This window comes from Pseudophryne corroboree, chromosome 8, assembly GCF_028390025.1.
Source record: "Pseudophryne corroboree isolate aPseCor3 chromosome 8, aPseCor3.hap2, whole genome shotgun sequence".
Classification (NCBI taxonomy): Eukaryota; Metazoa; Chordata; class Amphibia; order Anura; family Myobatrachidae; genus Pseudophryne; species Pseudophryne corroboree.
This window is the reverse complement of record NC_086451.1, coordinates 397,721,000-397,740,787: the sequence shown is the minus strand read 5'-3', so window position 1 is coordinate 397,740,787 and position 19,788 is coordinate 397,721,000. Positions and strand designations below refer to the sequence as shown.

Below are 19,788 nucleotides of genomic sequence, written 5' to 3'. Positions count from 1 at the left end.
CAAAACACAAAACCCGAAAAATTTCCGGTGCACATCACTAATTACGACGTAAGAGTCCCCTTTTACGTATGATGTCAGCAGAGTCCCCCTTTTTAAACATTAGGCAAGCAGAGTCCCCTTTGTACACATTATGGTGGCAGAGTCCCCCTTTTACATTTTATGGCAGCAGAGCAGAGTACCCCTTTTTATACATAACAGCAGGCAGAGTCCCCTTTTTACACATAATGGCAGCAGAGTTCCTATTTTTACACATTAGCCATGCAGAGTACAAGAGAGCAAGAGAGAGAGTGTGTGAGAGAGAGAGAGAGAGAGAGAGAGAGTGTGAGAGAGAGTGTGAGATCTGAGTGAGTGTGAGTGAGAGTGAGTGTCACCAAGGCTGGTGACATCCACAGACAAATGACTTAAACACTAATATAATGTGCAAAAATAGGATTTTAATTACCTACCGGTAAATCCTTTTCTCGTAGTTTGTAGAGGATGCTGGATCCCCATTAGTACCATGGGGTATATACGGATCCACTAGGAGCCATTGGCACTTTAAGAGTTTGAGAGTGTGGGCTGGCTCCTGCCTCTATGCCCCTCCTACCAGACTCAGTCTAGAAACTGTGCCCGAGGAGACAGACAATTTCATGCTAACTAGCTTAAAAACTCAGCAATGGCTGAACAAGATTAATTAACAAAGTAACAAAACAGTACTAAACCAAGAACTAAGCAATACTGAACTAAGTAACCACTGCAGGATCACGAAGCGCTGGGCGGGCGCCCAGCATCCTCTACGGACTACGAGAAAAGGATTTACCGGTAGGTAATTAAAATCCTATTTTCTCTTACATCCTAGATGATGCTGGGGTCCACATTCGAACCATGGGGATGTACCAAACCTCTCAGAACAGGAGGGAGAGCACGGAGGCTCCTGCAGAATTGATTGACCAAACTTCAGGTCCTTAGAGGCCAAAGTATCGAACTTGTAGAACTTAGCAAACGTGTTCAACTCAGACCAAGTAGCCACTCGGCAAAGCTGTAAAGCCGAGACACCCCGGGCATCCGCCCAGGAAGAACCCACCTTACGAGTAGAGTGGGCCTTAGATGTAGGACACTGCAATCCTGCCATAGAATACGCATGCTGGATAGTGAACCTGATCCAGCGAGAGATAGTCTGCTTAGAAGCAGGACACCCAATTTTCTTGGGATCATATAGGACAAACAGAGAGTCCGATTTTCTGTGACGAGCAATCCTCTTCACATAGATTTTCAGAGCCCTTACAACATCCAAGGACTTTGATGAAATTGAGGAGTCAGTAGCAACTCGCACCACAATAGGTTGGTAGATAGGAAATGCCAACACAACCTTTGCAGATATACGGAAATGGGTTCTCTGCGCACTGAGGTGTTAGTCTGAGTCGGGGTGTGCTGCTGGTAATGAGGGGTGTCCCGCCCCCCCCTTAAATGGTAAGTATACAGATGTGGATAAATCCACAGGGAACCAGCGCTCAAACCCTATTTGTAGTGGTGAATGATACGGTTATAAAGTGAAACTAAAATCAATAATGAAAAAGCAGGTAATATACTTAGGGTTGTTTATTCTAAGATGCTGAGATACTTTCTTTCCCAACAGGTATAAATTCGGTTTAAAAGTCAATCAGTGATTGGGGCACGCTCCTGGTTTGAGCTTAAATTCTGAAGTGCAAGGTTCAATTGAAAGAACAAATGCTGTAATCTTTGTAAAGTCGAAAAAAAGAAAAAGAAAAAGAAAAATGCCACAAAAAAAATAATAATGATATGTACTAAAGTCCAAACGGTTTACAAGTCTATACAGACTGCGGCGTCCCGCTAATCTGTGCTCTGAAGTGAAGGATTCTCTTGTGAAGTGATGAACAGTTGACAGCGGTAGTGTATGCTTTGGTTAGAGTGGAGAATAAGGACCCTGGACTGGCCCTATTTCTCCTGCAGCACGTCCCACAGAAGAGCGCCCGAATCAGGCCCGCTCTGTGGGGCCGCTGACCTGGGGTGTGTGCCTGTCACAGAGGCGAAGTGGACACGGCCGGAGCTCTCCGAGCGGCTGGCTGCGCCTCTCCTCCTCCTACAGGGACTTACCTTCTCCCTTCCCCTCCGCCTTCCACTCTCCGCTGTCTCGGGCTTCTTCCGTCGCCTGGCAACCGGTTGCTTCCGGAACTCCGAATCACGTGACCGGATGGTTTGCGGAAAGGATTAGCAGTACTGTCCTTCTTTGTAGTGAATATTCGTCCTCAGTCCAATATAGTATAGATGGGTAGCTCCAACGCGTTTCGACCTGTTAGGGTCTTCCTCTGGGAGTCATTTGTGTGTTTAGGTTGCAGGAATTTAAGGTGTCCTGATAGGGTGGGATCAATTCCCATTGGTCCTCTGATCTGGCTTTGTGATTGGCTCACAGCTTGTCAATTGAAGTTTATGGGAGGATGTGACATCATCACAGTGCTTTAGAGTGTGCCCAGTATTATCTGGCTTTGTGATTGGCTCACAGCTTGTCAATCGAAGTTTATGGGAGGATGTGACATCATCACAGTGCTTTAGAGTGTGCCCAGAGGAAGACCCTAACAGGTCGAAACGCGTTGGAGCTACCCATCTATACTACATTGGACTGAGGACGAATATTCACTACAAAGAAGGACAGTACTGCTAATCCTTTCCTCAAACCATCCGGTCACGTGATCCGGAGTTCCGGAAGCAACCGGTTGCCAGGCGACGGAAGAAGCCCGAGACAGCGGAGAGTGGAAGGCGGAGGGGAAGGGAGAAGGTAAGTCCCTGTAGGAGGAGGAGAGGCACGGCCAGCCGCTCGGAGAGCTCCGGCCGTGTCCACTTCGCCTCTGTGACAGGCGCACACCCCAGGTCAGCGGCCCCACAGAGCGGGCCTGATTCGGGCGCTCTTCTGTGGGACGTGCTGCAGGAGAAATAGCGCCAGTCCAGGGTCCTTATTCTCCACTCTAACCAAAGCATACACTACCGCTGTCAACTGTTCATCACTTCACAAGAGAATCCTTCACTTCAGAGCACAGATTAGCGGGACGCCGCAGTCTGTATAGACTTGTAAACCGTTTGGACTTTAGTACATATCATTATTATTTTTTTTGTGGCATTTTTCTTTTTCTTTTTCTTTTTTTCGACTTTACAAAGATTACAGCATTTGTTCTTTCAATTGAACCTTGCACTTCAGAATTTAAGCTCAAACCAGAAGCGTGCCCCAATCACTGATTGACTTTTAAACCGAATTTATACCTGTTGGGAAAGAAAGTATCTCAGCATCTTAGAATAAACAACCCTAAGTATATTACTTGCTTTTTCATTATTGATTTTAGTTTCACTTTATAACCGTATCATTCACCACTACAAATAGGGTTTGAGCGCTGGTTCCCTGTGGATTTATCCACATCTGTTTACTTCAACACAACCTTTGGAAGGAACTGCTGACGTGTCAAGAGCTCAGCTCTATTTTCATGGAAGATCAAGTAGGGGCTCTTAAAAGACAAAGCCCCCAATTCCGGCACATGTCTAGCAGAAGCTAAGGCCAACAAAGTGACAGCCTTCCACGTTAGAAACTTGACCTCAACCTCCGTTAGAGGCTCAAACCAATCCGATTGGAGGAACTGTAACACCACATTAAGATCCCAGGGCGCCGTAGGCAGCACAAAGGGAGGTTGGATGTGCAGAACCCCTTTCAAGAAAGTCTGAACCTCAGGGAGGGAAACCAATTGTTTCTGGAAGAAAATGGATAGGGCCGAAATCTGGACCTTTACGGATCCCAACCTCAGGCCCATATCCACACCTGCTTTAGGAAGAGGAGAAACCGTCCCAGTTGAAACTCCACCGTAGGAAACTTCTTGGACTCACACCAAGATCCATACTTTTTCCAAATGCGATGGTAATGTTTAGACGTTACTCCTTTACAAGCCTGTGTCAGGGTAGGAATAATCTTGTTCGGAATGCCCCTCCGAGCTAAGATCTGGGGGGTAAAGTCCCGATTTTGTTTCAATTTAGCTTTTTTTCAAAGTGTGATCTCAGAAATTTACTAAACACAAATCTCGGCAGTGATGTATTTCACGACAGAGTTTCCAAATACGAATGAATACACCATCGGCCAAACACGGCTGTTAAGGTATTGAACACGGTCATTTACCAATAATTCGTATTTGTAATTACCACCGTGAAATAGACCATTTCGTCTGTGAAAATTAGAGATTCGTAAAAAAAAATTGAAAATAAAATAGACCTGCTTTTGAGAAGTGTGTTTAGATGTGTTTCATCTTAAACATAAATTCCCCCTACATTTTTGACAACATAAAAAAGAACATAAGCACATGATTACAATCCCACCGTCAAAATTAGCTGTTGGCCTGTGTTGCTGTACATTTATGTGTTCAGATGTATTCCTGACACTGCTCCATAATTTTCACATAAACCAGTGCCATGAAACTGACGATGGTTAGTAGTTTGAATAGGCTCGGTGGAAGCTGCGCAGGGCTTTTTGGTTTATGTGGCCTATTAAGAGGCCATACAGCTGATCCAGACAACATAGAATACACATTATCCGTGTGTGTGACCTTTACAATTTGAATTACAACCTGAAACAACACACTCTCACTCTGTTTTAGCCTTGACCACACTCCTGACTATGTTGAACTTTCCTTAAAATGTCAGCTTTCAGGCCGTGTGTGTCGATGTCCTTTCAATCGCACAGGCCACCTTTGCCAAAAGTGTCATTTGTTGAATTGTAACAAATATACTCTGCTTTTTAAAAATATGACATGTGTAATGTGACACAGTTTAAAAAATAATATTACTGACCTCACTCACATTATTGTTAAAAATATACACACTTGTGTTGTCTGCACTGCAAAGCAACCTAGATTTTACAATATGGTGGCGGAACCAGGCGTGTCAGTGGCATACAGTCATGTAACCATTCTATGGGCTTGGTGGCATGGGCAATGTGCACAGGTGACAGAGTTTTAACACACGTTGAGCATAATCCACTGAGGGCCAGACAGTATATTTGTAGTAATAGAGACTTATTCCAGCAAATAAGGAGGATGATGCTCATTAGGAACTTAATATTTGTGGCCTAGAATAGGTTCAACATATGTGGCCTATTCTAGCCAAGCCATTATGTAAAGACAGTAAGTTTTGAAATTTGTGTGAGCACATTGTCCAATTAATGACATAATCTAAATGAACTCATTCTAACTATATTTCTGGCGGACACAAATCAGGTAACTCATGTTTAAACAAATCTGTTTATTAACTTTATAAAACAAACTCCTAATATTTCTGACAACCTGACATTGTTTACCCCCCTAAGAAGATTACACCTGCAGCGACCTACTTTATTTTTTCTGAGAACCCTTAGAGCCGGCAGAGTCTGGGCCAGGCACATTAGATCTTCTTCTGCCTGATCTCCTTACTGGGGAGGTAACTGGCATATTTATAGGGGTGGTTGTTCCGGAGCTGGTGCTCACTTGTTGTGTGTTTAATAAAGTTATATTGTGGCTGAGGTTAGTAAATGTGGCGTTAAGTTGAGTATTTGAGGCTGTGTTGTTCTCAATTATTCTTCCTAAGCTTTCAGTAAGCTTATTGTTTGTTTCCAGCAGATTGAGGTAGTTTTGGTGCTGCCTCATTTGGTCATCCATAATACGGGCCAAAGTGTTCATCATGTGGCTGTTGTCAGCCCGTATTTGCTCCATACAAGTAGCTATTCTACTCATCTCTGTATTTTGTCGGCTCATAGTGCGACTGATTTTTGGCAGGTAATGTGGCAGAAAAAACCTTGTAATGCCGTGAGTAAAATACCTAACTGCATAGCAAATTTACTTGGCGCAGTCGCACTGCGGACATTGCGCATGCGCATTAGCGACTAATCGCTTTGTTGCGAGAAAAATATAATGAGCGAACAACTCGGAATGACCCCCATTGTGCAACTGATTTTTGTCAGGTTTGTCATCATGTGGCTGTTGTCAGCCCGTATTTGCTCCATACAAGTAGCTATTCTACTCATCTCTGAATTTTGTCAGCTCATTGTGCAACTGATTTTTGTCAGGTAATGTGGCAGATTTGAGAGCAGTTGAGATTGTCTGCAAAGACAGTCTAAATTGTGCGACTGTTGTGTTGCCCAGCTGTCCCAAAATGCCTGCTCTGGGTTTTGAGCCTGTGGTGTGGCTGGGCTCATTTGTGGTTGTGGAGGAGTTGGTGGTGGAGGCAGAGACATAGGTGACGTGCTTGGTCTGGTAGTGTCTAGTGGCTGCAGGTCAAGCACAAAAGTATCCTCCTTATCAGATGGCTGGTGGGCCGGTGTCATGCTGGCATCATCTGTGTGTGGTTTAATGTGAGAACATTTTATTACTGTCTGCAAATGTTATTTTTCAGTTTTGCCTAATTGTTTTAGGTACAACATGCCAGAAACGTATTGCTGACAATTCCTTACCTACATAAGCAAAAATTCATCCTTACCATTATGGCATGCCCTATGTCGTATTTAGTGTGTTTATTTTTTTGGACACAAGCTAAAGCCCAAACAGGAAGCAATATTTAAACAAAAAGGGCAATCTCTGTGGAAGTCATAATCCGCATAAATCACTATGTGGGTAGGTTAGACTACATCTATGATGGCAATACACTAAAAACACCCTGCTTTAAATAAAGTTAACAATACACAATGGTCCAATATTATACTGTGTGTAATCTTGTCTTTCGGATTTGTTTGGATACTTGAGCTAAATATGCTAGAGTAGGCTTCAAATGTTCACACATAAAAATAGCTAGATTTATTAAGGTGGTTTAAAGGGCTGGACATTTCCAAACCATCCTTTAATTTTATTATTTGTTAATGTAATAAGATTACTGTGTGTGTTTGCTAATTATGTGCAATGTTCAGACTGTTATTTGTGTTACAATGTTAATTTGTTTGGACTCACCATGAAGATGAGGGGACTGTGCTTCCCGTGTTGGTGAAGGAGCCAACAAATCGGCCGGTGGCCTTGATGAGTCGGTAGAAATGCGCCGCGTTGGCGGAGATGCAGCTTGCGGTGTCGGCAGATCTGGACCGTGTCTTTTATGTGCCACATGTAGGGAAGCCAATCCCGGGCCATTTTTTCAATCCCGAGTATCGGGATTGAAAAATGATCAATCCCGGGATTCCCGGGATACCCGGGACTAGCTTTAGGCTGTGTCCGGCCGTCACCCTGCCCCTCCCCACCCGCCCTGCAGACATAAAAAAAAAACTACAAACCTGCACAGAGAGGTAGCGGGTGAGGAGGATCCGGCGGGTGAGTGCAGGGGAGCTGGCGGGTGAGTGCCGGGGAGCCGGCAGGTGAGTGCTGGGGAGCCGGGAGGAGGCGGCGGGTGAATGCAGGGGGAGCCGGGACGAGGCGGCGGTTGAAGTCTGCCGTACTTTCCAGCTCTGCGGCTGCTGACAACGCAGCGTGACCTCACAGGCACAGGTCACGCTGCGCAGGGGGAGAGAGGAGGAGGGAGCCGGGCAGCGTCTGAGCGTCCTGAGGACGTTCAACGCTGATCCCTCAATCCCCGAGATTGGAGCTTCCAATCCCAGATTGAATCCCGGCCGTTTTTGGGCCTAAATCCCGGGATCCCGCCGATCCCGATCCCGGGATTGGATTCCCTAACCAAATGTTTCCGTGTGGCTGTTCCATGGCTTGTGCGCATTTGCGCAGTCGGGTGATGCCGGGATGAACCTATTTGTAACAATTGAACATTATTATTTCGTACAAATAATTTCCAGCCACTTTAAGTTTAATTTCAATAATACTTTACCTGCAGCACCAGCAGCCTCATGTGAAACATTTGTGGTAGTTGTGTGGTGTGTTCTTTTTGTTGCCACTGTAACAAAATTAAGTTCAAGGTTTGTACACACAAATGTAATATAACAAACAGTCACCATTTCTCCATTATGAATGACAAACACATACCTAACCCAAAACCAACACCGATATTACATTAGGTTTATATTGTGAAATGCCACTTCTGCAAAATCTAAAAAACAATGCAACAAACATGGACACATGTGCGTAGCTAACAATGCCACACAGATGATTGTTACAATCACAATTTTGGACACATACAATTATACTACAGTAACAGACTACATACCAAATGCAACATTCATTACCCAAATATGTATTTTGGTACACTAAGACTATTATTGAAATATCCAACCAGCACCAAGAATAACTGCTTTGTAAAAAAAAAAAAACCTACATGCGAAGCACATAGTACATAAATGGGCAATGTACATCACCTGGATATTTTGACAAAAAACCTAGACAAATCACATCCACATAATTTTTTTTTAAAACAAACATCATGCGATCATGTGTCCTTAATAGAAAAAGTGAAAATATCTAACTGAAACTTTTAAAGAGAAAGGGTGTATGGCCCCATGATCCACACCAAACATAGCGAAATAAGGGAGACATTTCTTCAAGCCAAACAAACAAGCAAAGAACCTAAGCAGACATTCTAAACATACTGGAACATTTACACATACAGTACTGATAGGCCCAATAGCACAAACTAATACACACTAAACTAAACAAGCATATGCAAAATATTCTGCAAAACAGTACTTTACTGATTATAAATGAAAACATTTAAATAGAAAAATGTTTTTATAAAATATTTTACATAACTCACAATCCTGCATGGGCCAATCTGAATCACGCACATAAGTGGCACCAACCACTTCGGCAGGAATTAAGGTCCGCACAGGCTCCTCCCACTCAGCATATGTTGCTATAAATGGATGGCCTCCCCCGGTTTGGCGGGCAGACTTGCCTCCTTGGACATCTTTGCCTTAACACAGCGCTTTATGTCATAAAAGCGTTTACGACACGGCCTTCTCACCACACCCTCGCTGTTCACAGCGGCAACAACTTTCCCCCAAAGAACACTCTTTCGGCGAGATGTGACCTTGGAGGACTCACGGCCAAAAAGCTGACGATGATGGCGCATCAGCTCATGCACCAACGCAACATTTTCTGCGTAACTAAATTTAACATTGCATTCCGTCTTCGTAGTGGTGCATGGCTGCGGAGCATCAGCTCATGCACCAACGCAACATTTTCTGCGTAACTAAATTTAACGTTGCATCCCATCTTCGTAGTGGTGCGTGGCTGCGGAACATCAGCTCACGCACCAACGCAACATTTTCTGCTTAATTAAATTTAATGTTGCGTCTCAACTTCGTAGTGGTGTGTGGCTGCGGAGCAAGAGCACCATCACTGTCACTCTCGCTAGAGGCCGCAGCAGCAACCTCACCCTCCTCCTCAACCTCACTCTCCACCTCTGCCTCACTAACCTCCTCCCTCTCACTGACACCCTCAGCCTCACTCACCTCCTCCCTCTCACCCCCTCCACCTCACTCAACACCTCCACCTCACTCACCTTCTCCACCTCACTGACCACTGACTGTGATATTAGACACAAACAACAATTAACACTAAGAAAAAAAAACAAAAAACACACTCCTCCACTAACACTACACACCAACCACACACAAACACTCACACAAACAAGGACAATAAACTGAAAAAAAATACAACCACAAAAAAGTAAACAAACTTTTTAAAAAACACAAAACAATAATTACAAGACGACTTACAAACACAATACAGCACTCAGCAATCAATTAAACTTACCAAAACCACTTTCCTACTCTCCAACAGCACACACCACTACCTCTCACCTCTCCACTAGCTAAACCCACGAGGTCCGTCTGGTTTGGGGCGTATTTATACTAAGCAGCACAGGCACTCCTCCATCACAAACCCAACCAATCACATTCGAGTGACAAAAACGAAAGTAGTTAAAAATACTGCCGTGAAAGTAAAAAAAAGACACTGCCACGAATGGTAAGTATGAATCCGTTATCAAAATCTGAAAATTACGGACGAAAACATACAAATCGGCCATAAAAGTCATGTGTAAAATACGAATTACATCGACATCAGAAAAAAAGAAAAATCACATCTCGGCAGCTTAGTAAATTACATGCACTTTATTCAAAAAGTAAAAAAAAAACACGACTGATACAATTCGGGATGTAACTCCCTCCAAATCGACACAAATACGATTATTAGTAAATATACCCCCTGGCGTTCAACCTCCATGCCGTCAAACATAGCCGTGGTAAGTCTTGATAAGCAAATGGCTCCTGCTGCAGCAGGTCCTCCCGAAGAGGAAGAGGCCTCGGATCTTCCATCAGTATATCCAGAAGATCCGCGTACCAAGCCCTTCTTGGCCAGTATGGAGCAATGAGGATTGCTTGAACTCTTGTTCTCCTTATGAGCTTTAGAATCCTTGGAATCAGTGGTATTGGAGGAAACACGTACACCAGCTGGAACACCCACGGAGTTACCAGGGCGTCCACCGCCACTGCTTGCGGGTCTCTTGACCTGAAGCAATACCGCCAAAGTTTTTTGTTGATGCGGGTGGCCATTATGTCTATTTGAGGAAACCCCCAAAGATTTGTCACCTCCGTGAACATCTCCGGATGGAGGCCCCACTCTCCCGGATGGAGATCGTGTCTGCTGAGGAAGTCCGCTTCCCAGTTGTCCACTCCCGGAATGAAAATTGCTGACAGTGCTAATGCGTGCTTTTCTGCCCAGAGGATTATTCTTGTCACCTCTGACATTGCAGCTCTGCTCTTTGTTCCGCCTTGTCGGTTTATGTAGGCCACTGTCGTTACAATGCCCAACTGCACTTGAATGGGTCGATCTCACAGAAGATGTGTCACTTGGAGAAGACCATTGTATATGTCTCTTAGTTCCAGAATATTTATTGGAAGACTGGATTACAGACTTGACCACCTTCCTTGGAAGGTTTTCCCTTGAGAAACAGCACCCGAGCCATGGAGACTTACATCCGTGGTTGGAATGATCCAGTCCTAAATCCCAAAACTGCGGCCCTCCTGTAGGTGAGGCAACTGTAGCCACCAGATGAGTGAAATCCTTGCTTTCGGCGACAGACGTATCCTCAGATGCATATGTAGAGGAGAACCCGACTACTTGTTCAGGAGATCCAATTGGAAGGATCGAGCATGAAACCTTCCGAACTGCAGAGCCTCGTAAGAGGCAATCATCTTCCCCAGAAGATGAATGCACTGATGAATCGATACCCTGGCTGGCTTCATGATATCCCGAACCACTGATTGTATCACCAACGTTTTCTCCACTGGTAGAAACTAGAGATGAGCGCCTGAAATTTTTCGGGTTTTGTGTTTTGGTTTTGGGTTCGGTTCCGCGGCCGTGTTTTGGGTTCGAACGCGTTTTGGCAAAACCTCACCAAATTTTTTTTGTCGGATTCGGGTGTGTTTTGGATTCGGGTGTTTTTTTCAAAAAACACTAAAAAACAGCTTAAATCATAGAATTTGGGGGTCATTTTGATCCCAAAGTATTATTAACCTCAAAAACCATAATTTACACTCATTTTCAGTCTATTCTGAATACCTCACACCTCACAATATTATTTTAAGTCCTAAAATTTGCACCGAGGTCGCTGTGTGAGTAAGATAAGCGACCCTAGTGGCCGACACAAACACCGGGCCCATCTAGGAGTGGCACTGCAGTGTCACGCAGGATGTCCCTTCCAAAAAACCCTCCCCAAACAGCACATGACGCAAAGAAAAAAAGAGGCGCAATGAGGTAGCTGTGTGAGTAAGATTAGCGACCCTAGTGGCCGACACAAACACCGGGCCCATCTAGGAGTGGCACTGCAGTGTCACGCAGGATGGCCCTTCCAAAAAACCCTCCCCAAACAGCACATGACGCAAAGAAAAAAAGAGGCGCAATGAGGTAGCTGTGTGAGTAAGATTAGCGACCCTAGTGGCCGACACAAACACCGGGCCCATCTAGGAGTGGCACTGCAGTGTCACGCAGGATGTCCCTTCCAAAAAACCCTCCCCAAACAGCACATGACGCAAAGAAAAAAAGAGGCGCAATGAGGTAGCTGTGTGAGTAAGATTAGCGACCCTAGTGGCCGACACAAACACCGGGCCCATCTAGGAGTGGCACTGCAGTGTCACGCAGGATGTCCCTTCCAAAAAACCCTCCCCAAACAGCACATGACGCAAAGAAAAAAAGAGGCGCAATGAGGTAGCTGTGTGAGTAAGATTAGCGACCCTAGTGGCCGACACAAACACCGGGCCCATCTAGGAGTGGCACTGCAGTGTCACGCAGGATGTCCCTTCCAAAAAACCCTCCCCAAACAGCACATGACGCAAAGAAAAAAAGAGGCGCAATGAGGTAGCTGACTGTGTGAGTAAGATTAGCGACCCTAGTGGCCGACACAAACACCGGGCCCATTTAGGAGTGGCACTGCAGTGTCACGCAGGATGTCCCTTCCAAAAAACCCTCCCCAATCAGCACATGATGCAAAGAAAAAGAAAAGAAAAAAGAGGTGCAAGATGGAATTGTCCTTGGGCCCTCCCACCCACCCTTATGTTGTATAAACAAAACAGGACATGCACACTTTAACCAACCCATCATTTCAGTGACAGGGTCTGCCACACGACTGTGACTGATATGACGGGTTGGTTTGGACCCCCCCCAAAAAAGAAGCAATTAATCTCTCCTTGCACAAACTGGCTCTACAGAGGCAAGATGTCCACCTCATCATCACCCTCCGATATATCACCGTGTACATCCCCCTCCTCACAGATTATCAATTCGTCCCCACTGGAATCCACCATCTCAGCTCCCTGTGTACTTTGTGGAGGCAATTGCTGCTGGTCAATGTCTCCGCGGAGGAATTGATTATAATTCATTTTAATGAACATCATCTTCTCCACATTTTCTGGATGTAACCTCGTACGCCGATTGCTGACAAGGTGAGCAGCGGCACTAAACACTCTTTCGGAGTACACACTTGTGGGAGGGCAACTTAGGTAGAATAAAGCCAGTTTGTGCAAAGGCCTCCAAATTGCCTCTTTTTCCTGCCAGTATAAGTATGGACTGTGTGACGTGCCTACTTGGATGCGGTCACTCATATAATCCTCCACCATTCTATCAATGTTGAGAGAATCATATGCAGTGACAGTAGACGACATGTCCGTAATCGTTGTCAGGTCCTTCAGTCCGGACCAGATGTCAGCATCAACAGTCGCTCCAGACTGCCCTGCATCACCGCCAGCGGGTGGGCTCGGAATTCTGAGCCTTTTCCTCGCACCCCCAGTTGCGGGAGAATGTGAAGGAGGAGATGTTGACAGGTCGCGTTCCGCTTGACTTGACAATTTTGTCACCAGCAGGTCTTTCAACCCCAGCAGACTTGTGTCTGCCGGAAAGAGAGATCCAAGGTAGGCTTTAAATCTAGGATCGAGCACGGTGGCCAAAATGTAGTGCTCTGATTTCAACAGATTGACCACCCGTGAATCCTTGTTAAGCGAATTAAGGGCTCCATCCACAAGTCCCACATGCCTAGCGAAATCGCTCCGTGTTAGCTCCTCCTTCAATGTCTCCAGCTTCTTCTGCAAAAGCCTGATGAGGGGAATGACCTGACTCAGGCTGGCAGTGTCTGAACTGACTTCACGTGTGGCAAGTTCAAAGGGCATCAGAACCTTGCACAACGTTGAAATCATTCTCCACTGCGCTTGAGACAGGTGCATTCCACCTACTATATCGTGCTCAATTGTATAGGCTTGAATGGCCTTTTGCTGCTCCTCCAACCTCTGAAGCATATAGAGGGTTGAATAACACCTCGTTACCACTTCTTGCTTCAGATGATGGCAGTGCAGGTTCAGTAGTTTTTGGTGGTGCTCCAGTCTTCTGTACGTGGTGCCTGTACGCCGAAAGTGTCCCGCAATTCTTCTGGCCACCGACAGCATCTCTTGCACGCCCCTGTCGTTTTTAAAAAAATTCTGCACCACCAAATTCAAGGTATGTGCAAAACATGGGACGTGCTGGAATTTGCCCATATTTAATGCACACACAATATTGCTGGCGTTGTCCGATGCCACAAATCCACAGGAGAGTCCAATTGGGGTAAGCCATTCCGCGATGATCTTCCTCAGTTGCCGTAAGAGGTTTTCAGCTGTGTGCGTATTCTGGAAAGCGGTGATACAAAGCGTAGCCTGCCTAGGAAAGAGTTGGCGTTTGCGAGATGCTGCTACTGGTGCCGCCGCTGCTGTTCTTGCGGCGGGAGTCCATACATCTACCCAGTGGGCTGTCACAGTCATATAGTCCTGACCCAGCCCTGCTCCACTTGTCCACATGTCCGTGGTTAAGTGGACATTGGGTACAACTGCATGAGTCTTTTTCTGACGTCCGTGTACATTCTCGGTATCGCCTGCCTAGAGAAGTGGAACCTAGATGGTATTTGGTAACGGGGGCAAACTGCCTCAATAAATTGTCTAGTTCCCTGTGAACTAACGGCGGATACCGGACGCACGTCTAACACCAACATAGTTGTCAAGGCCTCAGTTATCCGCTTTGCAGCAGGATGACTGCTGTGATATTTCATCTTCCTCGCAAAGGACTGTTGAACAGTCAATTGCTTACTGGAAGTAGTACAAGTGGGCTTACGACTTCCCCTCTGGGATGACCATCGACTCCCAGCAGCAACAAGAGCAGCGCCAGCAGCAGTAGGCGTTACACGCAAGGATGCATCGGAGGAATCCCAGGCAGGAGAGGACTCGTCAGAATTGCCAGTGACATGGCCTGCAGGACTATTGGCATTCCTGGGGAAGGAGGAAATTGACACTGAGGGAGTTGGTGGGGTGGTTTGCGTGAGCTTGGTTACAAGAGGAAGGGATTTACTGGTCAGTGGACTGCTTCCGCTGTCACCCAAAGTTTTTGAACTTGTCACTGACTTATTATGAATGCGCTGCAGGTGACGTATAAGGGAGGATGTTCCGAGGTGGTTAACGTCCTTACCCCTACTTATTACAGCTTGACAAAGGGAACACACGGCTTGACACCTGTTGTCCGCATTTCTGGTGAAATACCTCCACACCGAAGAGCTGATTTTTTTGGTATTTTCACCTGGCATGTCAACGGCCATATTCCTCCCACGGACAACAGGTGTCTCCCCGGGTGCCTGACTTAAACAAACCACCTCACCATCAGAATCCTCCTGGTCAATTTCCTCCCCAGCGCCAGCAACACCCATATCCTCCTCATCCTGGTGTACTTCAACACTGACATCTTCAATCTGACTATCAGGAACTGGACTGCGGGTGCTCCTTCCAGCACTTGCAGGGGGCGTGCAAATGGTGGAAGGCGCATGCTCTTCACGTCCAGTGTTGGGAAGGTCAGGCATCGCAACCGACACAATTGGACTCTCCTTGTGGATTTGGGATTTCGAAGAATGCACAGTTCTTTGCTGTGCTGCTTTTGCCAGCTTGAGTCTTTTCATTTTTCTAGCGAGAGGCTGAGTGCTTCCATCCTCATGTGAAGCTGAACCACTAGCCATGAACATAGGCCAGGGCCTCAGCCGTTCCTTGCCACTCCGTGTCGTAAATGGCATATTGGCAAGTTTACGCTTCTCCTCCGACAATTTTATTTTAGGTTTTGGAGTCCTTTTTTTTCTGATATTTGGTGTTTTGGATTTGACATGCTCTGTACTATGACATTGGGCATCGGCCTTGGCAGACGACGTTGCTGGCATTTCATCGTCTCGGCCATGACTAGTGGCAGCAGCTTCAGCACGAGGTGGAAGTGGATCTTGATCTTTCCCTAATTTTGGAACCTCAACATTTTTGTTCTCCATATTTTAATAGGCACAACTAAAAGGCACCTCAGGTAAACAATGGAGATGGATACTAGTATACAATTATGGACTGCCTGCCGAGTGCAGACACAGAGGTAGCCACAGCCGTGAACTACCGTACTGTACTGTGTCTGCTGCTAATATAGACTGGTTGATAAAGAGATGTCTATGTAACTATGTATGTATAAAGAAGAAAGAAAAAAAAAACCACGGTTAGGTGGTATACAATTATGGACGGACTGCCTGCCGAGTGCAGACACAGAGGTAGCCACAGCCGTGAACTACCGTACTGTACTGTGTCTGCTGCTAATATAGACTGGTTGATAAAGAGATGTCTATGTAACTATGTATGTATAAAGAAGAAAGAAAAAAAAACCACGGTTAGGTGGTATACAATTATGGACGGACTGCCTGCCGAGTGCAGACACAGAGGTAGCCACAGCCATGAACTACCGTACTGTACTGTGTCTGCTGCTAATATAGACTGGTTGATAAAGAGATGTCTATGTAACTATGTATGTATAAAGAAGAAAGAAAAAAAACCACGGTTAGGTGGTATACAATTATGGACGGACTGCCTGCCGAGTGCAGACACAGAGGTAGCCACAGCCGTGAACTACCGTACTGTACTGTGTCTGCTGCTAATATAGACTGGTTGATAAAGAGATGTCTATGTAACTATATATGTATAAAGAAGAAAGAAAAAAAAACCACGGTTAGGTGGTATACAATTATGGACGGACTGCCTGCCGAGTGCAGACACAGAGGTAGCCACAGCCGTGAACTACCGTACTGTGTCTGCTGCGACTGGATGATAAATGATATAAAAAATATATATATATCACTACTGCAGCCGGACAGGTATATATTATATATTATATAATGACGGACCTGCTGGACACTGTCTGTCAGCAGAATGAGTTTTATTTTTATAGAATAAAAAAAACAACAACACACAAGTGAAGTCACACGACGAGTGTTTAACTTTTTCAGGCAATCACAATATAAGTATACTACTAACTATACTGGTGGTCAGTGTGGTCAGGTCACTGGTCAGTCACACTGGCAGTGGCACTCCTGCAGCAAAAGTGTGCACTGTTTAATTTTAATATAATATTATGTACTCCTGGCTCCTGCTATAACCTATAACTGGCACTGCAGTGCTCCCCAGTCTCCCCCACAATTATAAGCTGTGTGAGCTGAGCAGTCAGACAGATATATAATATATATAGATGATGCAGCACACTGGGCTGAGCCTGAGCAGTGCACACAGATATGGTATGTGACTGAGTCACTGTGTGTATCGCTTTTTTCAGGCAGAGAACGGATATATTAAATAAACTGCACTGTCTGGTGGTCACTCACTATATAATATTATGTACTCCTGGCTCCTGCTATAACCTATAACTGGCACTGCAGTGCTCCCCAGTCTCCCCCACAATTATAAGCTGTGTGAGCTGAGCAGTCAGACAGATATATAATATATATAGATGATGCAGCACACTGGGCTGAGCCTGAGCAGTGCACACAGATATGGTATGTGACTGAGTCACTGTGTGTATCGCTTTTTTCAGGCAGAGAACGGATATATTAAATAAACTGCACTGTCTGGTGGTCACTCACTATATAATATTATGTACTCCTGGCTCCTGCTATAACCTATAACTGGCACTGCAGTGCTCCCCAGTCTCCCCCACAATTATAAGCTGTGTGAGCTGAGCAGTCAGACAGATATATAATATATATAGATGATGCAGCACACTGGGCTGAGCCTGAGCAGTGCACACAGATATGGTATGTGACTGAGTCACTGTGTGTATCGCTTTTTTCAGGCAGAGAACGGATATATTAAATAAACTGCACTGTCTGGTGGTCACTCACTAGTAAACTCTCTGCACTCTCTACACTTCTACAGTACTCCTCCTAGTCCTAAGCTCCAGTAAATCTCTCTCTTTTATAATCTAAATGGAGAGGACGCCAGCCACGTCCTCTCCCTATCAATCTCAATGCACGTGTGAAAATGGCGGCGACGCGCGGCTCCTTATATAGAATCCGAGTCTCGCGATAGAATCCGAGCCTCGCGAGAATCCGACAGCGTCATGATGACGTTCGGGCGCGCTCGGGTTAACCGAGCAAGGCGGGAAGATCCGAGTCGCTCGGACCCGTGAAAAAAAACATGAAGTTCGGGCGGGTTCGGATTCAGAGAAACCGAACCCGCTCATCTCTAGTAGAAACACCCTCTGCACTTCCGTGTCAAAGATCATGGACCCTGAGCAGATGAGTCATGAGAGCAATGGACTGCAGCAGCTTCTCCCTGGACGACGCCTTTATCAGAAGATCATCCAGGTATGGAATTATGTTCACTCCCTGTCTGCGGAGGAGAACCATCATCTCTGCCATCACCTTGGTGAACACCCTCGGCGCCGTGGAGAGACCGAATGGCAGTGCCTGAAACTGATAGTGACTGTCTAATAGTACAAATCTGAAATAAGCCTGGTGTGAAGGCTAGATCGGAATGTGGAGATACGCATCCTTGATATCCAGGGATACCAGAAATTCCCCCTTCTCCAGACCTGAGATTACCGCTCTCAGAGACTCCATTTTGATTTGAACTCCCTTAGATAAGGGTTTAGCAATTTCAAGTTCAAAATTAGTCTGACCGAACCATCCGATTTTGGTACCACGAAAAGGTTTGAATAGTAACTCATGTTGTGCATATGAGGTGGAACTGGAACAATGGCCTCTGACTTTTCCAATTTTTGCATAGCTTCCAGTAGGACATTTCTGTCTGTCAGTAAAGCTGGCAAGCCTGATTTGAAGAATAGGTGAGCTGGGGTTTCTTGAAACTCCAGTTTGTACCCCTGGGACACAATATAATTGACCTTTAATAGGATTAATTGAGACTGGCCAGTCGGACTTAATCCCCTGCTGTAATGACTTAATCCCCTGCTGTATTGTTCACTATATTGTATTGCAGCTGAGAACAATAGATGAAGGGTTTATGCTAATAAATCATGTTGTGCCTAGGCGCAGAAAACTAGTCAAGATAACCGTGGACCCATCTGTATTTCACGACAGAGTTTCCAAATACGAATGAATACACCATCGGCCAAACACGGCTGTTTAGGTATTGAACACGGTAATCTACCAAAAATTCGTATTTGTAATTAACACCGTGAAAGGACCATTGCGTCCGTGAAAATTAGAGATTTGTTAAAAAATTTGAAAATAAAATAGACCTGCTTTAGAAAAGCGTGTTTAGATGTGTATAATCTTAAACATAAATTCCCCCTACATTTTTGACAACATAAAAAAGAACATAAGCACATGATTACAATCCCACCCTCACAAATGGCTGTTGGCCTGTGTTGCTGTAAATTTGTGTTCAGATGTATTCCTGACACTGCTCCATCATTTTCACATAAACCAGGACCATGAAACTGCTGATGGTTAGTAGGTTAAATAGGCTCGGCGGATGCTGCGCAGGGCTTTTTGGTTTATGTGGCCTATTAAGAGGCCATACAGCTGATCCAGACTAGATAGAATATACATTAACCGTGTGTGTGACCTTTACAAATTTGAATTACAATAAGAAACAACACACTCTCACTCTCTTAGCCTTGACCACACTCCTGACTATGTTGAACTTACCTTAAAATGCCAGCTTTCAGGCTGTGTGTGTCGATGTCCTTTCAATCGCACAGGTCACCTTTGCCAAAAGTGTCATTTGTTGAATTGTAACAAATATACTCTGCTTTTTAAAAATATGACATGTTTAATGTGAGTCAGTTTAAAAAATAATGATACTGACCTCACTCACATTATTGTTAAAAATATACACACTTGTGTTGTCTGCATTTCAAAGCAACCTAGATTTTACAATATGGTGGCGGAACCAGGAGTGTCAGTGGCATACAGTCATGTAAGCTTTCTATGGGCTTGGTGGCATGGGCAATGTGCACAGGTGACAGAGTTTTAACACACGTTGAGCATAATCCACTGAAGGCCAGACAATATATTTGTAGTAATAGAGACTTATTCTAG

The 19,788-nt window shown here is 45.1% G+C and overlaps 1 protein-coding gene across 1 annotated transcript in view; it reads right to left on the bottom strand.

Annotated features, from left to right (window-relative positions):
- The window catches only part of LOC134949882 (cytochrome P450 2A6-like), a 197,654-nt gene extending 191,898 nt beyond the window's left edge, over positions 1 to 5,756 (bottom strand). The window contains exon 1 of the mRNA XM_063938580.1: positions 5,490 to 5,756. Coding sequence (XP_063794650.1) covers positions 5,490 to 5,756 — 267 coding nt within the window. The remainder of the gene's footprint in view (positions 1 to 5,489) is intronic.
- Between the last annotated feature and the right edge of the window lie 14,032 nt (positions 5,757 to 19,788).